Source organism: Orycteropus afer, unplaced genomic scaffold (genome assembly GCF_000298275.1).
Source record: "Orycteropus afer afer isolate SDZICR_OR568_19922 unplaced genomic scaffold, OryAfe1.0 scaffold00116, whole genome shotgun sequence".
NCBI lineage: Eukaryota > Metazoa > Chordata > Mammalia > Tubulidentata > Orycteropodidae > Orycteropus > Orycteropus afer.
The window spans coordinates 2556404-2577242 of record NW_006921703.1 but is presented as its reverse complement, the minus strand read 5'-3'; the positions used below and the strand labels follow the sequence as shown (position 1 = coordinate 2577242).

Genomic DNA, 20839 nt, shown 5'->3' with positions numbered 1-20839 from the left:
TTGAACCTCCAGCCTTCTGGCTAGCAGTCAAATGTTTTAGGCACTACACCACCAGAGCTCACACACACACACACACACACACACATAGCTATACATATATGGCTATATATATATGGCAATGAACTTTGCTTTGTCCCGGGAAATGGATTGGCTTCCTTTACTTTACACAAAAAGCAATTACACCTAGAAAAAAATGAGCAGGAAATGCTGTTTATCTTTTTCTTCAGCTAGATCCTTCATGCTGTTTATACAAATACATGAATATTCTAAAAAGCCCTTTGGGTCAAAGCAAATAAATTACCTTCCCACACTAAATAATTATCTACTCAGAGAGTGTTGCTTTATTGAATTGGGAATGTCACACCTGTTTCAATATATCCGCTTGTTAAGAACCTGTTGAAATTAGCTTTTATTTCTGATTGAAAAAGTCACTCAACTTCCTAGGTTTGGCAGTCCATGTTGTTGTTGTTATGTGCCTTCAAGTCGTCTCTGACTCATAGAGACCCCTCCTTGGGTTTCCGAGGCAGTATCACTACGGAAGTAGATTGCCTAGTCTTCTTTCCGTGGAGTGGCTGGTGGGGTTTGAACCGCTAGCCTTCTAGTTAGCAGCCCAGTGCCTTAGGCACTACAACACCAGAGCTCTGTTAAAAACTGGTGTGTGGTTTTTGTTTTCATCTTATACAATATAGAAAGAAATTGGAAAGAGTTCAGAGAACAGTACAAAAATGATTAAAGGGTTAGGAAAATAAGGAGCTGGGGTTATTTCATCTGAATAAAGGCTTTCATGAAAGGCAAGATAGGGAAATTGCCAAAGACAGTGTTAGAGAAGGCAAATCTTAGAGAGTATATGGATTTCAGTGGGTTTGACTGGTCTTAGAAGGCCATCTGAGCCTGGCGGAGAGAGTGGGGAGAAGTTTGTTCCTTACCAGTAATTGTGGAGGAGAATAATGAAGTTAGGAGACAGAAAGGGAGTTAGGGAAAATTGGCGGGAATTACTTTAGCTAGGGATTCTGTCCCAGATCTAATCTTATTACAATCTTCAAATGCGGGGCAACTTTAGGATATACAATTCTTACATTCCAGCTTCTGCTAGATTTGAGGAATGCAATTTGATATGTTGTTGTTGTTAAGTGCTATTGAGTCAGTTTCAACTCATAGTGACCTATGTAAAATAGAACGAAACAGAGTGCTGTGCCAACCTCACAATTATTGCTATGCTTGAGGCCATTGTTGCGGCCACTTTTGGGCTGACCCTCTGCTCTATCAAGCATGATATCCTTTCCCAGGAGCTGATTCCTTCTGACAACATGACCAAGTGATGGTGAAGTCTTGAGTCTCACCATCCATACTTCCCAGGAGCATTCCTACTGCACTTCATCCAAGACAGATTTGTTTGTTCTTCTGGCATGGTATATTCCACATTCTTCACCAACGCCTTAGTTCAAACTCATCAATTCTTGTTCAGTCTTCTTTATTCTTTGCCCAGCTTTCACATGCATATGAGGTAATAAGTCTACTTCATGATAAGCATATTCTCTTCAACCATATAATGAAATGTTGGTATAAAGAAATTATTGACCAGTTTTCCTCATCTTCCTAAAGAATCAGAAGAAATGAATATACGTAGTTGTCAAAAACAGAGGCTAATACTCAATAAAAGGTAATCATATTCTGATGGGTTGAGAAAGTCGAAGGACTATGGAAGTAGATTACCCCATCTTCTTTGCGAGGAGTGGCTGGTAGTTTGAATCACCGGTCTTCTGGTTAGCATTCAGATGCCTTAGGCACCACACCACCAGAGCTCCTAATACTCAATAAAATTTAATCATATTCTGATGGGTTGAGAAAGTCGAAGGGATGGGTATAGAATTAGTTCTTATATTAGAAAAAGGGAAGAAAACGATCATCTCTCCCGGATGGCTTTGTTGTTGTTTTTGTTGTTATGTGCCGTCGAGTCGGCCCCGACTCATAGCGACCCCTCCTTGGGTTTCCGAGGCAGTATCACTACGGAAGTAGGATTGCCCAACCTTCCTTCCGAGGAGTGGCTGGTGGGTTTGAACCGCCAGCCTTCTGGTTAGCAGTCAAGTGCTTTAGCCACTATGCTACCAGAGCTAGATCCTAAGTAATAAGTGGGCTTGATTACTTATTAAGATTCCCATCAGGTCCAGGATTCTCATTTTAAGACTTTGTTGTTGTTGTTGTTAGGTGCTGTCGAGTCAGCTCTGACTCATAGCGACCCTGTGTACAATGAATGAAACACTGCCTGGTTCTGTGCCATCCTCACAACCCTTGCCCATCATTGAAACCACTGTATCAATCCATCCCATTGAGGGTCTCCCCCTCTTTCGCTGACCTTCTACTTTACCAAGCATGATATCCTTCTCCAGGGAATGGTCCCTTGTGACAACATGACCAAAGTAGGTGAGACAAAGTCTGCCCATTCTTGATGCCAAGGAGCTTCTGGCTGCACTTCTTCCAGGACAGATATGTTTGTTGTTCTGACAATCCATGGTACTTTCAGTATTTGTTGCCAATACCACAACTCAAAAACATCAACTCTTCTTTGGTCTAATTCTTTGTCTAGCTTTCATGTGCATAAGAGGCTATTGAAATAGCATGGCTTGGACTAAGCATACCTTAGTCTTCAAAGAGCCATCTTTGCTCTTCAGCATTTTAAAGAGTTTTGTTTTTGCAGTAGATTTGCCCAGTGTAGTACAATATCTGATTTCTTGACTGCTACTCCCATAGGTGTTGATTGTGAATTATGAAATCTTTTAAAACTTCAATCTTTTCTCCATTTATCATGATACTGCTTAGTTCAGTTGTGAGGATTTTCGCTTTCTTTATGTTGAGGTGTAATCCATGCTATAGACTGGAGTCTTCAATCTTCATCAGTAAGTGTTTCAAGTCATCTTCACTCTCAGCAAGAAAGGTTGTGTCATCTGCATATCACAGGTTGTTAATGAGTCTTCCTCTAATCCTAATGTTGCTTTCTTCTTCACATAGTCCAGTTTCTTGGATTATATGCTCAGCGTATAGATTGAATACGTAGGGTGAAAGGATACAACCCTGATGGACACCGTCCTTGATTTTAAACCATGTGGTATCTCCTCATTTTGTTAGAATGATAGCCTCCTGGTCTATATATACAGTTCCTCATGAGCACGGTTAAGCATTCTGAAATTCCCATTCTTCTCGATCTTCTCCATAATCTTTTATGATTCACACAGTCAAATACTTTTGCATAGTCAATAAAACACAAGTAAATGTCTTTCTAGTATTCTTTGCTTTCAGCAAAGATCCATCTGACATGAGCAATAATATCCCTTGTTCCACATCCTGAATTCAGCTTGCATTTCTAGAAGTTCCCTGTCAATACACTGCTGCAACCAGTTTTGAATTATTTTCAGCAAAATTTTACTTGTGTCTGATATTAATGATATTGTTCGATAAATTTCACATTCTGTTGGATCACCTTTCTTTGGAATGGGTGCAAATATGGATCTCTTCAGTTGACCAGGTAGCTGTCTTCCAAATTTCTTGGCATAGATGAATAAGTGCTTCCAGTGTGGCATCTGTTTGTTGAAACATCTCCCTAAGATTTTAAGGATACAAAACTTGTACAGATAGGAAATGCAGATTATGATATTCTACACTAAGGCATTTCCACTTCTTCTATAGCTCCAAACATTCTTTTGTGCAAACATTTTGAGAAAGATAGTATGTTAGCCTGAGATGGCAAGGAGACTCTCTACTCTCATGGTGTCCTTCTTACCCCTCAAAGTATCTTCCCCTGAGGGAGGAGATGGGAAAAAACCCTATACATTCCATATGACCTGCCTTACTTGGCTCTAAGGACCATTTCTAAATAATTGGTTTCTTTTGTTGCATTCCCAAGTGGACACTCTCTGTTTTTCCACCCTATATATAAACATGCTGCCTGAAGTTCCTTTTTCTGCAGGCCTCCCAAGTCTTTCCAATACTGTTATTCTATCACTGCATGAATTTCAATGAGAAATCAGAAGCAAGACAACCTGTTTAAAGAAACTTACAGAGAGAATGAAGGACCCATGAGTAGCTCAGAATACCTTGTTGTCAGATTGCCTGGAGTCCAATTTCAATTCCACCACCTATGCATATGTGACTTAGTCAGGTGCTTAGTCAGTTTCCTCATCTATAAAATGGAGAATTGATGTGACAGTGTGTGACACTCAGTAACTATTTACATTAATACAAAGTTGAAGATTAAAGACTACAATCTGCAGTATGGCTTACATCTCAACCTAAAAAATGAAAATCCTCAGAACTAGATCAATAAGCAGCATCATGATAAATGGAGAAAGGATACAAGCTGTCAGGGATTTCATTTTACTTGGATCAACAGTCAACACTCATGGAAGCCATAGTCAGGAAACCAGGGTTGGATCCAACTCGTTGGCAGTGACTTTGGTTTTTGGAAAGGACTAAGAAGCAAAGATGTCTCCTTGAAGATTAAGGTACGCCTACCTCAAGCCATGGTATTTTGAATAGCCTCGTATGCATGTGAAAGCTGGGCAATGGGTAAGGAAGACCAAATAAGAGTTGATGCTTTTGAGTTGTGATGTTGGCAAAGCATGCTGAAAGTACCTTGGACTGCCAAAATTGTGAACAAATCTGTCCTGGAAGAAGTGCAGCTGGAATGTTTCTTGGAGGCAAGAATGGCCAGATTTTATCTCATTTGCTTTGGTCATGTTGTCAGAAGGCACTATTCCCAAGAGAAAGATACATGCTTGGTAAAGTGAAGTGTTGATGAAAAAAGGGAAGACCCTCAATGGGATGGAGTGACACAGTGGCTGCAAAGATGGACTCAAGCATAGCAAGGATTGTGAGGATGGCATAGTACAAGGCAGTGTTTTGTTCTGCTGTACATAGGGTCACTATAAGTTAGAGCTGACTCAACATCATCTAAGAACAACAACAACATCACAAAGCTGAAGACTATCTACAGTTTGGACAAAGACATTTTTGAAGATGGATTTCCTGTACTACTTAAACTATGTAACACCTGATCAAAATCTGCCCTGGGACCTTCTGTACATGACAATTTCTGTTTGTGACAGTGGGAATTTTATATCTTCCCTGTCCAAATATCTTCAGGGAAACTAAGCAGTAAGAGTTAGTATTACTGAGAATTCCAAAATACCTCATGCCTAAAATATTTCATCGCATTAACAACAGAAAGCCAAAACCAAAAACCAAGCACGCTGCCATTGAGTCGAACCCAACTCATAGTGAACCCCTCCTTAGGTTTCCAAGGTGGTATCACTATGGAAGTAGATTGCCCAACCTTTCTTCTGAGGAGTGGCTGGTGGGTTTGAACCACCAGCCTTCTGGTTAGCAGTCAAATGCTTTAGGCACTATACCAACAGAGCTCCAGAGAGGTAATATATATTGAATGCCTTCTATATGTTAACCCACATACATTATTTCCTTTAAGGAACATAATATCTCTGTAAATGAGGTATCATCCCCAATTAAGAAAAGTGGCTTTAACAGAAGGCTTTTTTATTGCTGTCTAGGGAGCTCTGGTAGCGTGGTGGCTAAGGCACTTGACTGCTAACCAGAAGGCTGGTGGTTCAAACCCACCAGCCACTCCTCGGAAGGAAGATGGGGCAATCTACTTCCGTAATGATACTGCCTCGGAAACCCAAGGAGGGGTCGCTGTGAGTCAGGTCTGACTCGATGGCACATGACAACAACAACAACAGTACATTCCCACTAATGGCAACCCCACATGTTCAGAGTAGAACTATCCCATAGGATTTTTAAGACTGCAACCTTTGGAAGCAGATTGTCAGGTCTGTTTTCTGAGGAGTCTCTGGATGGGTTCGGACTGCCAACCTTTTGGCTAGCAATTGAGGGTTTAACTGTTTATACCACACAGGGAACTTACTGATTGGTTGTTGTTGTTGTTAGGTGCCATCAAGTCAGACCTGACTCACAGCGACCCCTTCTTGGGTTTCCCAGGCAGTATCACTACGGAAGTAGATTGCCCAACCTTCCTTCCCAGGAGTGGCTGATGGGTTTGAACCACCAGCCTTCTGGTTAACAGTCAAGTGCTTTTAGGCACTATGCTACCAGAACTCCTGTCATCTATCTATCTATCTATCTATCTATCTATCTATCTATCTATCTATTTCCCCCAAACCAAATGCACTGTGGTCAAGTCAGATCCGACTCATAGTGACCCCTCCTTGGGTTTCCCAGGCAGTATTACTACAGAAGTAGATTGCCCAACCTTCCTTCCCAGGAGTGGCTGGTGGGTTTGAACCGCCAGCCTTCTGGTTAGCATTTAAATGCCTTAGGCACTATGCTACCAGAGCTCCATATATATGTAGCCCTTTGTGCCACCCAGGGATGTTAACAAGATTTAAGTAACTTGCTCAAAGCCATAAAGCAAAAACAGGGGTTCCTGGCTTTAAAGACAAACCTCTTGTAAGTTACACTTTGAAGTTTCATTCAAAAGGATCAAATTTTGACATACTTCTGGCTGGCTGTTGACTTCTGTTCTATCTAAAATTATTTTCCATATATTTAGAAATGCTCTTATTTCCTTTGCTTCGCCAAACTGAACCCTCAACTAGAATGCTGTTCAGAATGCTCAGTGAAGGATTTTGTGAAGTGGGCAGGAGACTTTGAGTTGCACATGCTTGAATTACAAAGCATTACAACCAATGAGGAAATAAATGGCTGAATTTCCTGATTTTCCATTTGTTTCTAAACTAAACAACTGTTTACAAAGAATGTGTCCAAAAACAATGCAGAAATATTAGCTGCTTATCTCTTTCTTTGGACTCAAGTAAGAATCTGATAACAATACATTTAGCGATGTAAGTTGATAGTTTAAGAAGCTCTGGTGGCGTAGTGCCTAAGGCATTTGACTGCTAACCAGAAGGCTGGTGGTTCAAACCCAACAGCCACTTCTCAGAAGGAAGGTTGGGCAATCTACTTCTGTAGTGATACTGCCTCAGAAACCTAAGGAGGGGTTGCTATGACTTGGATCTGACTTGATGGCAATGAGTTTGGCTTTTGTTTGGTATGGAACAATTAAAATGAGTAAGATAGCAAAGATACAATGCATCACAATGAGGGAACTCACAGTGAATTAATTCTGAGTTATGGCTTCAAACCTCTCCTCTTCTTTAACAGATTTGTCTATCTCTATAACCATCAGTTCAACCAAACCACCATTCAAGACACACTTGGTGTGAATATCCATTACTGTCTCGTAGATCCCAACTCATATCGACCCTATAGGACAGTGAACTGCCTGGTAGGGTTTTCAAGGAGCTCTTTAGGAGTTCTGGTGGTGTAGTGCCTAAGGCATTTGACTGCTAACCAGAAGGCTGGCAGTTCAACCCCACCAGCCACTCCTCGGAAGGAAGGTTGGGCAATCTACTTCCATAGAAACATCACCTCGGAAACCCAAGGAGGGGTCACTATGAGTCGGATCCGACTAGATGGGAAAACACAACAATCTTTACAGAAGCTGTTTGCCACATCTTTCTCCAATGAAGTGGCTGGTGGATTTGAACTCCTGACCTTTTGGATAACAGCCCCTTAACCAGTGGGCCACCAAGGCTCCCACATAGTGAATTATATGCTAGGTACTCTTCTGTGGGATGGGATACAGCAGTGCTTACAGTGCATAAAGAGGATTGAGATCACAATAATCTAATAAACGAATAAAACAAAATCACTTCAGAACTGATAGGTGCCGTGAATGCAATGTAATATAGGGATATAGGATGTGTAGTGCAAAAGCTGAATGAGGGAAGATCTTTACATATAATTAGTGTTTTGGTTGAGGTGTGAATGAGGAAGAGGCAGCCAGATCTTTGCAAAACAGAAGAAAGACCTCTCAGGCACAGAATTGTTCTAACAATCCAAAAGTACCAAGAACAGAAAGAAGGCAGTGTGGCTGCATATAGAGTGACGGTATATGATGAGGTCAGCAAAGTAGGTAGGTCACTGTTAGGCAAAGTCTTGGACTCCATGAGAGTCCAATAATCCAAGAATAATGGGATTATGGGAGCTCTGGTAGCATAGTGCCTAAGGCATTTGACTGCTAACCAGAAGGCTGGTGGTTCAAACCCACCAGCCACTCCTAGGAAGGGTGATAGGGCAATCTACTTCTGTAGTGATACTGCCTCGGCAACCCAAGGAGGGGTCATTATGAGTGGAATCCACTGGACTGCAGTGAGTTTGGTTTTTTGGTTTAAATAGGGGGTAGAATGATTTGATTTAGCTTTAATTTAAATACAACAATCTGGACACTTATAAAGGGACAAAAGGGTAGGGGGATTAGTTAGGGTGTTGCTGGAGCAGCTGAGGTGCAGGAAGACTCTAAAGGCTCATAACAAATCTCCTTAATGGTTAGGAGACTTCGTTAGAGAAAGTAAGCTGAACTTATTTTAATAATGCCTTTATTTACATTAAGCTTATCCGCTATAAAATAAACGTTTTTATTATTTTTTTGTCAGAGGTATAGGCGAAAGCCTGACTGTAGATTAGCAATTAGACATAATTCCACTGTATATTAAAACACATCCTTGCTGCAAGGAACTATGCAGGGTTTTTGGTCCTCCCTGGAGGAGAAAAACGGTATTTAGAAATTAATTCTTCCTTCCGGCCTAAATGAAAAATTGCAGAAACCATTTACTAAATGTCCAGCCATTCTTAAGAGGGAAGAGAGTCTTTCCTCAGGCATTCTTTATTAGAGGCCATTTATCAATTTCTACAGATTGGCATGCATAGTTGAAAGGAACCCTGCGTCTCTGGTGGTTTACTCTCATTTTCCTTGGGCTGAGATACAAGCTAGTTTTGAAAGTGGTATCAGTACTAGCCCTGTTTGCCAACTTCCTTGTTTACAGGCTGTGATGGAGTTCTGGGAGGTGGTCGGTCGCACCCACCCAGTCTTTCTGCCCATAAATCAGCATCATAAAACATCCTGGAAGTGCTGTGATGGCGCTGAATTCATAAAAAGGGTTTGTGAGCCGAAATCTATTGTCATTCCTCGTGGCAGAAAGGTGTGACAAGACGCTCACACGTCTCAGAGTAGTAGCGCGGCATAATTAAGCGGGATTTGCACCATGTGTGTCACAGATTTCTCGGGTTTCTCAAAGGTTTTTCCAAGTTCCGCCTTCCCCTCTCTACAGCCATCCTGGCCCCAGCTGTGCGTCGGCCTTTGACTCCATCTGTCCTTCCGCTGAGGACGAGTCTCTCTTGCCAAATGCAGAACACAAGTTTGGCTCCCCAAAGTGATTATAACCTCCACCCTCTCCGCTCAGCCAGAGCCAAGTGTCAGGCCTGTTGGAGGGACCATCGAGGGGACAGAGGAGAGAGGCGTGGAGAGACTGCTCTCCTCTCCTCCCCTTACCCATCACCACTTTGCACGAAAAGCCTAGGCAGAAGCCCGGGCTGCGCGTCCCCCGGTCCAAATCTCCTGGTCCTTTCTCTTGCGGCTCCTTGCTTCTCTGTCCCTGGCCGGACCGCTAAAGCGCCCTGCTGCATAGCCGTTGCTCGCAGGTTTGAGTTCGCCCTTGTGTGCGCCGCGTCACACGCGGGGAAGGGAGGCGGAGGGATTGGGTGGCAAGGGGAGCCGCGCTGTCCTGGCGCCTGGAAACGCCCGGGGGAACGGCCACCTTCGGAGCAGGCCAAGCTGCTGCAGCCAGAGTTGCCCCTCCTAGTCTCCTCCCCTCCGGCCCTGCGCCCTCACTCCCGGCCTTCCAGCCCTTACTCCACCCCCTTCCCCAACCCGACCCCCAACCTCTCCCTGTGTGCGCTCTTTAATAATTTCCTCCTTTTTGGCTAATAATAATAATGCACCTGACTTTACCAGGGGGAGGCAACCAGCCGAGCAGAACAAGGAACAGAGGCAAAAGGAATAAAGGGAGAGAGAGAGAGATGACACTCGTTAAAAGAAATCCAGGAGCTGAAAAGGTGGCTGCATCGGCAGAAGCGGCTCAAGCTTCCCTCTTCTCTGCGTGAGCTCCCGCCGAAGGACGTTTTCACCAGTTGGCAGATGTAACCTCCGGAACTCCTGGGTCTGTGGGTTTGTTTGCCAAAGTCTTTTCTTCTATGGCTCAGACACTGAAGAGGCTCCTGGATTTTTCTGTCACCCCGCCACAAGCTGACAGTTACCCGGGAACTGGCGGAGAAATGAGCCCTTCTGGGCGGAGGATGGACGAAGCGAGCCAGCAGTGGGGGGCTGCCTCCGGCAAGCACCTCCTGCTCCCTGGGAGAAGAGGGTCACCCGGCAGGCGTCTGGGTAGCAGCGGCGCCGGGGCGCAGCGCACCCTGCTCGGGCTCTTCATGCACGCGTGGCTGTGGACGACCTCGAGCTCATCCGCCCAGGTGTTCAACCTCAGCCTTTCTGTGGACGAGGGGCTTCCCCCGGACACTTTGGTCGGCGACATCCGCGCGGGGCTGCCCATCGCGCAGCAGCAGGAGGGGGGCGGCTTCTTTCTGTCAGAGGACTCAGACGACTCCCCGCTGCTAGAGGACTTCCACGTGCACCCGGACACCGGCATGATCCGCACCGCGCGGTGCCTGGACCGCGAGCAGCGGGACCACTACAGCTTCGTGGCCGCCACCCTGCTGGGTGCCGTGGTGCAGGTGGAGATCCACGTAAACGACGTGAACGATCACTCGCCCCGTTTTCCCCGCGACTTCCTGCAGCTCGACGTCTCTGAGCTCAGCCCTTCTGGTACCGCCTTCCGCCTGCCAGGTGCCCATGACCCCGACGCCGGGCTGTTCAGCACACAGGGCTACACCCTGGTGCAAATGTCCGACCTTCCCGGGGACCTCGCAGGACCGTTCTTCGAGTTGCGCTATGGGAACCCGGGGCCACCGCTGCCTGCCCTGCTGGGCTCCTCGTCCCCCCTGGAGCCCCTGGACCTGGTACTGCTGCGACGCCTGGACAGAGAGGCGGTGGCGGCGCACGAGCTGCAGATTGAGGCTTGGGACGGCGGCCATCCTCGGCGTACTGGCCGCCTGCGGGTGGAGCTCCGCGTACTGGATGAGAACGACAACCCGCCAGTTTTCGAGCAGGAAGAGTACCGTGCCTCTGTGCGTGAAGACGCCCCACTAGGCGCAGAGGTCTGCCACGTGCGCGCCACCGACCGCGACCTGGGGCCCAACGGCCATGTGCGCTACCGCCTCCGCGCCCGCCAAGCGCAGGGTGTGGGCGGGGAGACTATGTGCGACGCGGCCTACTTCGCTGTGGAGGAGCTGAGCGGCGTGGTGCGAGTGCGGAGGCCGCTGGACCGCGAGGCGCACGCCTGGCACCAGCTGGTAGTCGAGGCCCGTGATGGTGGTACAGAGCCTGAGGTCGCCACTGTGCGCGTGTCCATCGCGGTGCTGGACGTGAATGACAACCGACCTGTCATTCACCTGCTCTTCCTCACTGAGGGCGGCGTAGCCCGCGTCTCCGAAGGCGCCAGACCCGGCGACTACGTGGCTCGTGTCTCGGTGTCGGACGCGGACGGCGACCCGGAGAAGGAAGAGGAGGCTGCTGGGGAGCTTGATGTGAGCCTTGGAGGCGGAGGCATTTCTCTGTCCTTGGAGGGCGGGGAGGGAGCTTTCGCACTGAGAGCCGGCGGCGCCCCGAGGGTATTTTTTCTTTGCGTCCAGGGGTCTCTGGATAGGGAGAATCGCGACCTATATGAGTTGCGACTGGTGGCCACGGACGCGGGGTCCCCCCCTCTGAGCACCGAAGAGATACTGCTGCTCCGAGTCGCCGACCTCAACGACCAGCCGCCGCTGTTCAGCCAGGAGCACTACTGGGCGTCAGTCTCAGAGGCCGCGGTCCCTGGCACTTCCGTGGTGTTGGTCAGCGCCTCCGATGCAGATGAGCCTGGCACGGATCGCTCCCGGCTGCGCTATGCCTTGGCCCAACCCCCGGGTCGCTGTATTCTAGAGGTTCTGTCGCCCTCAATGGAGTGCGGACCGTACTTCACCATTGATCCTGAAAGCGGTGTGATCAGCACCATGCGGACTCTAGATCGAGAGGTCCAGGAGACAGTGCAACTGAAAGTGGTGGCTCAGGACCTCGGAGAGCCTCCGCTCTCTGCCACCTGTCTGGTGAGCATCACCGTGGATGATGTTAATGACAACGAACCCATCTTCTTGAGGCAGGTGTACAATGCCACTCTTGCGGAGCATACCCCAGTAGGACACTGCTTTCTGCAGGTAAGCGCATCAGGCCTGTGGATCAACTGGGAAGCCACAGGGGATGTTGGAGAAGTTGTGAGTATGTCCAAAGAAGTAGAATTGTGAGGTGTTTGCTTATGCCCTGGCTCCCAAAACATGGTCTGGTTCCTCCTGTATAATGAAATGCATATATGGCCTTGATCACCTAATAAGTGGTTGAACTGCCAGTTGGTTGGACTGTGTGACCACTAAGGTCCTTTCCACCTCATATGAACGAGAAATTGGATTTTGCTCTTGCTTTTATGGAAACTTTGCTTCTTTCCCGCTGGATCTGTGCACCCAAGGAGCTCTGGTAGCATAGTGGCTAAGGCACTTGACTGCTAACCAGAAGACTGGAGGTTCAAACCCACCAGCCACTCCTGGGAAGGAAGATGGGGCAATGTACTTCCGTAGTGATACTGCCTTGGCAACCCAAGGAGGGGTTGCTATGAGTCGGGCCGACTTGATGGCACATAACAACAACAACCACCCATTCTAAGTCAAACAGTGTGCATATGGCAGTGGCATATTTTTGACAATCATTATGTGGCATCCTAGGGAAATAGCCTTCATAAATGAGTTTTTCAAATGACCAAATTTGTTGTTATATGCCGTGGAGAATGACCAAATATATACCTTAAAACACTGAAACTTATTTGGGTAACCATTTACAGAGACTCCTCAAGCCTTTCAATATCTTCTTTAACAACTTACAAAAGTTAATTGTAAAGGAGGGCATCCATTTGTCATTATTGGCATCAATTGTGGCCTGAGCCCCTGGCAATGATGCCTTCAGGACTTGGGAACAGTGGGGCTGAGTTGTTCCTTGAAAAATGGGGCCCTGTGTTTTGTTTTGGGTTTGGATATGTTGCCTTTTAGAGTTCTTATGATATCTCCACTATCAGAATATTGTGTTTTGCTCTTCCTTCTCAGTACCTCCTTCTAGCACCACTCCTTATACTGCTTCCAATTGCCTCTTTTTTTTTCTGATGTGAAATAATGAACCAGTTTTTCAAGTTTGTTAGGACTGGAGTAAATAAATAAACCTGAGGGGCTAACTGTTGAGTGGTGCTCAAGAGCTTTATTGAGTTGTAGACTGGGTTGTTTAAAAATCTTTCCTGCCTACTTCCTGATTCTCAGGGGGTTGAATCTTTAGTCTTTTTTTTTTTTTTAATGAATTGATTTTGTTTTATTGTGGTGAAAATTACACAAAAAAATTTGCCAAATTAATTTTTAAATTGTGATTTGCATGAAAGTTTACAGAGCAAATTAATTTTCCATATAGCAGTTCACACACATTTTGTTTCATGACATTGACTGCAATCCCCCCCAGTGTGACAGCTCTCTTCCCACTTCCTCCCTGTGTTCCTCCTTCTATGCATTCCTGCCCCCTCAGTGAATCTTTAGTCTTATAAGTTATGTCTAAAATGATAATCTTAGATAAGCACTTAATTAGATAGTAAGTGCTACAATGTTGTAAAAATAGGTCTCATGACTACTTTTTTTTTCAATCCATTGGGTCTGTGAGTAATGATAATAATCTCCATGCCTTTTTCTTGTGTGATTGGCAACTCTTTGAGTTGCTAGGTTATTAAACAAAGAACCTTGGAAATTAATTAATGCTAGCTGCAACAATAGACAATTCTGCAAATATCAATGATTAACACAAGTGTGTTTATCTCTGAAGCAAAGCCCATTGTGATACAGAGGGGCTGGTCCTTGTCCATCCAAGGTGGATCCAGACCTAGGAGTAACTTACATCATTTCTACCCACATCTCATTGGTCAGAACTCAGCCATGTGTTCTCAGGCATACTGTCAAGAAAGCTTGGGAAATGTAGAGGAGTGTCCACTGTATAGTAGTAGTTTCTTTCATGGAGTTCTAAAGATGAAGTCATTATAGATGAAAGATTGGACTACATGATTTCCAAAATTTCTTCCATCTATCTGGAAGCCCCCACGGATCTTGGTATGAAATAATGCAGCTTGACTCTCTACAAGGAAAATAAGCAAAGAATTAATTGTGACACTTTTGATTAGAACCTATCTTTTAGAGCTATTCTGAAATTGTGAGGTGATTTTGCCATGAGGTATGAAATGTATCCCATTATTATGACTGGGTATGTGGTTGACCCATTATGCTGAACTGCGCTTGGCTCATGTATATGACTCCACCTCTAATAACCACAACAAATCTTTCTAGGTTGGCAAGTGTTGCTGTAAACAGTATTAACTCATGTTGATAAGAATCTCTGGCACTTCCTGCTGTCTGGCCCCTCAAGATTGCAGGAACTCTCTTACTGCCAGAGTTTCCGGTGTCCACTCTACAGCACCTATGTGCACTTGCTTTGTGTTCTGTAAACCCACTAGCTGATGTCCATCCCCTAACTCCCAGACAAGCTTCTGTCTCCTTTTTAACACTGTACTCTCAGTCTTTCTTTATACAACTTTGTAAAAACTAACACTCCCTTCTAGCCTTTGGCTTTCATGGCCTTGTCATTTTTCTAGAGTTTGTTTAAGTACATTTCATCAGTTCTTTATAATTATACTTTCTGACCTTATTTCTTTTGCTCTATTCCAGTTTTTCTCCTTTAGACTTCATATCTACATAAGTCTCCTTTGTCAAAAACAAAATGAGAAACAATAGGAAAAAAAAATTCCCTTATATTCTCTATAATAGAATACCATATACAATGAAAACAAAACACTGAACTTACAAGGTGTCTTGGTGGAAGGAGACTGCACCTCACTAATGCTTAGGGCTCTTGTCCTGTTATTGCCACTCCTGCTGCCACCTCACTCCTGTAGTAGTTAAGTTTGTGTGTCAACTTGGTTGGGCCTGACTGAGTGGCTGGGCAACTGGTGGTAGTTATTTCCCCATGATGAGACTGGCAGTCAGCTCTATGGTGGGATCTACCACAAGCAGCTGAGTAGCTGCTTTGGGTAAGTGGTCTGCTTCCTGTATATAAGCAGCAGCTTTGGGAATGATCTCTAGCTTATGGTATGCTTGAACCCTGCATGTAGCTGTGTCATTGTTCAGCAGCCTGCTGTGCTCTGCCAACCTTGGGACTTTCAGTGGTCTTGAATTAATGGCCTGTCGTGTGGTTTGGTAACATCAGGACTGTGTCTTTTTACTTGTCAACCTTGAGCTTGTCAGTCTCAGCAGCCAGTAGCTGTCTGAGTGAAGAAAAGCCTCTAGCTCCAGTGGGCTGGGAGCAGGAGGCAGAGCTGAAGCCAAGGTTAAGGGGCTTTCACCCAGCCCCTAGAGTCTGATACTTTGAACTTGGACTTAATGCTTCCAACCTGTAAGAGAATAAACTCCCATTTGTGGCATATTCTTGACACAGCTGACAAGAATATACCAGAACAGGTAACCAGAACAACCCCTCATCCCTACCCCTGGTTCAGGCTAACTCTTTTATACTCTTCTGCCCAGACTGGAACTTGCCAGACTTTAAATGTGAGGCATAACAAAGGTATTTAACACAGGTACAGGAACCATTAGCAGCTTGAGATAGGTAACCTCTAGCTCCAATGGGATTCCACAATTTTGCATGCCTGGATTTCTTAATTCCTTGCTTCCTCCTGACCCATGTAGAGAGCTCCATCTTAACAACCCACCCCTCAGGAGCTCCTTTCAGTATCTCTGGACTATTTCATATACAAGTCCGGGAGAGATTTCCACTTGCACACACTCTAAGTTTTTTTCTCCAGTTCTGGTGTTTGGACTGAATGATTCCCTTTGCCCTCAGATCCCTGTCAAAAAGACTCACTTCAACATCTATGTAAGACCTTTACTGTCCATCCCACACTATGCACAATGTGTGAGCTGCACTTGCAGGCTTTATCATATTACCAGATCTTAAAACAACTCCACCCTTCGTACCCAAATTACATAAATGCCATAACAAGAAGATTGCTCTTTCATATTCCCCAAATACCAGTACTGTATTCACTGATTAACTCATTTATTTAATCAAATAATAACATTTATTCATTCAATGAACAAATATTTTTGAGCCAGGAACTGTTCTAGGTGCTGGGGATGCAGCAGTGAGCAAGACAGACCAGGTCTTCAAGCCAGCAGCTTAGTCTGGTGATTTCTCCTTTCTTTCACTGTAAGGAGCTCTGGTGGTGCAGTGGTTAAGGCATTTGATTGCTAACAAAAAGGACAGTGGTTCAAACCCACCCACCCTATGGGAGAAAGATGTCTCCTTCCGTAAAGATTTTCAGCCTTGGAAACCCTTCGGGGCAGTTCTCCTCCGTCCTAGAGGGTTGTCGTGAGTTGGAATCAACTTGGTGGCAGTGGCTTTGGTTTTTGGTTTAGTTTCCTTTCACTGTCAGCCCTTCTGAATGTCATGCCCCTGCCTCTACAGATGACCACTCCTTATCCCCCCTGTAATCTGACTAATCACCATTAAGGTACAAAATTCTGTCTCTCAAAAGTTATCAATGTCCTTTTATTGTGAAATCCCATGGGGTTTTCTTAGTCTTAAAAAAAAAAAAAAAATCCACTGCCATCAAGTTGACTGTAACTCATAGAGATCTTTTAGGATAGAGTGGAATGCCCAATAGAGTTTCCAAGGCTGTAAATCTTTGTGAAAGGAAATTGTCTCATTTTTCTTCTGTGGAGCAGCTGGTGGATTCCAACTGTAGACCCTTGGGTTAGCAGCTGAATGCTTTATTATGCCACTAGAGCTCCTTTTCTTAGTCTTAGTCTCCCTCATTTTCTCTGAAGCAGCTTGTCTCCCACTTCCTCTCTCTTGAATTTATCGTCTTCACTTCCTTTGTGTGTCTGTGTTCTTTTCCTGTCTGTCTCTTAGTAATTCCTCCTTTCCTTTTGTGCCACCCACTCAGTGTGGTAGAGGCATTTTCAGAGGACTTGTCTTCCCCTCATTTCTCTTGTTTTTGTACTTGACAGACTTAAGCTTTCTTCCCCACTCCCTACATCTTTAGGGTCAATCTCCCTTACAAGCTGCAGGTTAACATTTTTCTCCCTGGTGTGTTTTTCTATCTGGGTATATTTTTGGCACTTGACATCTAATGTTTCCCAAACTGAATTAATTTCCTTTCTGCTATTTTTTTCTTCTTTTTACACCTTCATTCATTAGCTTCTTTCCATAATTTTCTTATGTTTGTTAATGTCTCCTTTCTATAAATGTACTCGTACATTTGGTGTATGTCTCTGTATGCATATTTGCTGTTTGCATAGCTGAGAATTACAAGTGTAAAAGGCAAGACTGTGTTCCATATCAATCAATTGGCTAAAAAGAAGGTTGTGAGTTTTGCAACTGCAACTGTGGGAGAGAGCACTTGATTGCTTGTGTGTTCGCTCTCTTTGTCTCAACTTTGAGGAGTTGTGTGACCTTGAGCACCATCCCTCAGTTTCCACATTTGTAAAACACAGATAACCATAGTGTCAACTCGACAGGTTGTTGTGTGAATAATAAATTGGTACATATATATTTAGAACAATGCTTGATTCATCCTAAGTGCTTAATGCATGTCATATATTATTAAATGTTAGTAAATAAGAGTTCTGGAAATGATGAAGAGACTATTTAACCTGATACAGGAAAACTGAGAACTAATTAAAAATGATACTGTAAATAAAGATTCTCCCACTCTGAAAGATGTTTAAACTGTGTATAAGGTTTTAGGTAGATGTAGATCTTTCTGATAATGAAAATTGAAATGTTTTACTTATGTTGTTGTTATGTGCCGTCGAGTCGGCCCCGACTCATAGTGACCCCTCCTTGGGTTTCCGAGGCAGTATCACTACGGAAGTAGGATTGCCCAACCTTCCTTCCGAGGAGTGGCTGGTGGGTTTGAACCACCAGCCGTCTGGTTAGCAGGCAAGTGTCTTAGCCACTATGCTACCAGAGCTCCTTATGTTAGGAGCTTGTAATATCTCCTCCTAAGAGCTTATAGAATTCCACCCATCTCAAGGGCTATTCAGGCAACCTTCCAAGGTGAATCCATGAGGAAAAAATAATAGCACCTTGAAAATCCTTAAAGGCATTGGGTTTTGTGATATAAGTTGGGGTGGAAGGCCTTAGCATGGTAGGTTAATGTGTCCTCAAGGGTTCATCTCAAGGGAACTGACCACCAAGCTTAGGCTCAGTGCCTGCACCTGATTCCCTTGGGTATGCAAGGCATGATTCTTTTCAATAGAATGTCTTTTCTTCTGTTTTAACAGTTATCACTCTTGGGAATCTTTTTTGAGGTAGTGTGGAATAAGAGAACACTGGAGTTAAAGTTAGAAAGCATTGGTTCCAATTCTGACTCCACCATTTGCTATCTATGCTAACTTTTCTAGGTCAAAATTCCTCATCCGTAAAATGAAATAATTCAGTTTAACACAACATTGTTGTAAGGATTGGAGATAAACTTTGCTATGTAGTTGAAAGTGTTAAGTGTGTAAGAGTTAAGATTCTTGTAGGTGGGAAGGATTTTTTATGTAGTGACTTAGGTTTCCCTGGATGTGGCCCTTCCAGAGTGGTCCTGTAGTTGTTGTTGTTGCTGTGTGCCGTCGAGTCAAACCCGACTCATAGCGACCCCTCCTTGGGTTTCCGAGGCAGTATCACTACGGAAGTAGGATTGCCCAACCTTCCTTCCGAGGAGTGGCTGGTGGGTTTGAACTGCCAGCCGTCTGGTTAGCAGGCAAGTGTCTTAGCCACTATGCTACCAGAGCTCCCGGTCCTCTAGTGGTGTACATGTTTTGATTTACAACCCGTCATGAATGCATTCCACTGTAGCTGCACTTTTTTTTCTTTCTTGGTATAAAAATGTATAATGCCTTTCTAGACGTGATCAGCTCTAAAAGACAATCATTTAGGATGGATTTATGAAAGTTATGATCAGTACGTTTTCTTTCCCTGAGGTCTGAACTCAGTAAATTAATTTTATTAGTAATTAAATACCAGACACTACTAATGGACTCCTCACCTCCTAAATTATAAATGAAAAGTGAAGAACTATTGAAGTAATTTATACTTTCAAAGCCCATTAGGGAAATTATGCTAGATCATTCTTATAAATACTAGATTATTTCTTGAACTTTTCCAGAATTAAAATATTCATTTAATGTTTTAGTGTAGAAAGAAGAGGTAAATATGATAACAGATACAAATTAATTAAAAAATCTGTTTAGGATTACAGACTAATCTATGTAGAGGTGGTACTAATTGGAATAATTATGGTGTGTCTGGTTCCTGTAGTAAATTATTAGAAGATAGTTTTGAAGACATAAGTAAGCAATGGCCTGTGAAGAACTAGTAATGTTTTCCTGAAGAGTCTGGCCTTTATTCTGGAAACAGGTGGGAGTTATGGGAGGTTTTTGAGTAGATATTGACATGTATAAAGTAAGGCTTTAAGAATATTTGTCTGGAATTAGTAAAAAGAGAGTAGAAATAGGAAAGTAGGGAAATCAGGTAGAGTTCTGAGACTTCTGTAATAATACATATTCAGTTATGAGGGGAATGGTAAGGAGCCCTGGTTGTGCAGCAGTAAGGCGATTGACTGCTCAGTGAAAGGTCAGCAGTTCAAACCCACCAGCTGCTCCCTGGGAGAAAAGAGCTAGTGATCTGTTCCCATAAAGATTTCAGCCTAGAAAGCCCTATGTGTGCAGTTCTACTTTGTCCTGTAGGGCTGTTATGAGTTGAAGAAGCCTCAGTGACACACAAGAGCAATGACAACAACAGGGGAATGGTATGTAATGGAAAAGAGGGTTATGAAAGGCATTGTAAAGGAAGAATTGGTACCAATTGAGTAAAGTGGGAGGGGTAAGTGGTGGAAGAAGTAAAAGATGATGCCGTATTTTCAGTCTGGGTTAGTGAGAGCAACAGGAAAAACTGGAGGAGATGAGAGTTTTGGAGGAAAGATGCTTGCTTTGTTGAGTTTTTGATATAATGAGTATGAATTAATGCAAAGGCTTCCTGAGTGGCACAAATCGTTAAGCGCTTGGCTACTAACGGAAAAGTTGGCTATTCAGATCCACCCAGGAGAACCTCAGAAGGAAAACCTGGCAATCTACTTCTGGAAGATCACCGCCATCGAAAACTCTATGGAGTGCATTTCTACTGTGAAACACATGGGGTCTCCATGAGTAGGAATTGAGTTGATAGCAACTGGTATTTGTTTGTTTGTTTATTTAATTTAGGAAAAGATACCTTGAAGGCTATTTAGAGGATCATCTCCTGTAGTTCAGGAGAAAGCCTAACGTTGAGATATAAACTTGGAAGTCATTCCTTTGCCACATGGGCTGTGCCCCCATATTTCATGTTTCCTATCTTCTTTGACATTGTTTATCAGTTATCCCCCATTGCTTGTATCTTTTACCTCCCCATCTGTACTTCTTTTTCTTTAGCATATAATATGCCTCTCTGATGTTTGCAGTATTTACAAATTAAGTCTGCGGACATTTGTCCCTATTTGCTTGACTTTCTTTCTCAAACCAAACCAAACACACTGCTGTAGAGTTGGACCCAACTCATAGAGACCCCTCCTTAGGTTTCTGAGGTGGTATCACTACAGAAGTAGATTGCCCAACCTTCCTTCCGAGGAGTGGCTGGTGGGTTTGAACCACCAGCCTTCTGGTTAGCAGTCAA

The 20839-nt window shown here is 44.2% G+C and overlaps 1 protein-coding gene across 1 annotated transcript in view; it reads left to right on the top strand.

Moving 5' to 3' along the window:
• Positions 1-10200: 10200 nt before the first annotated feature.
• Positions 10201-20839, top strand: part of DCHS2 (dachsous cadherin-related 2) — a 458783-nt gene continuing 448144 nt past the window's right edge. The window contains exon 1 of the mRNA XM_042781410.1: positions 10201-12231. Within this exon, the coding sequence (XP_042637344.1) occupies positions 10201-12231 (2031 nt within the window). The remainder of the gene's footprint in view (positions 12232-20839) is intronic.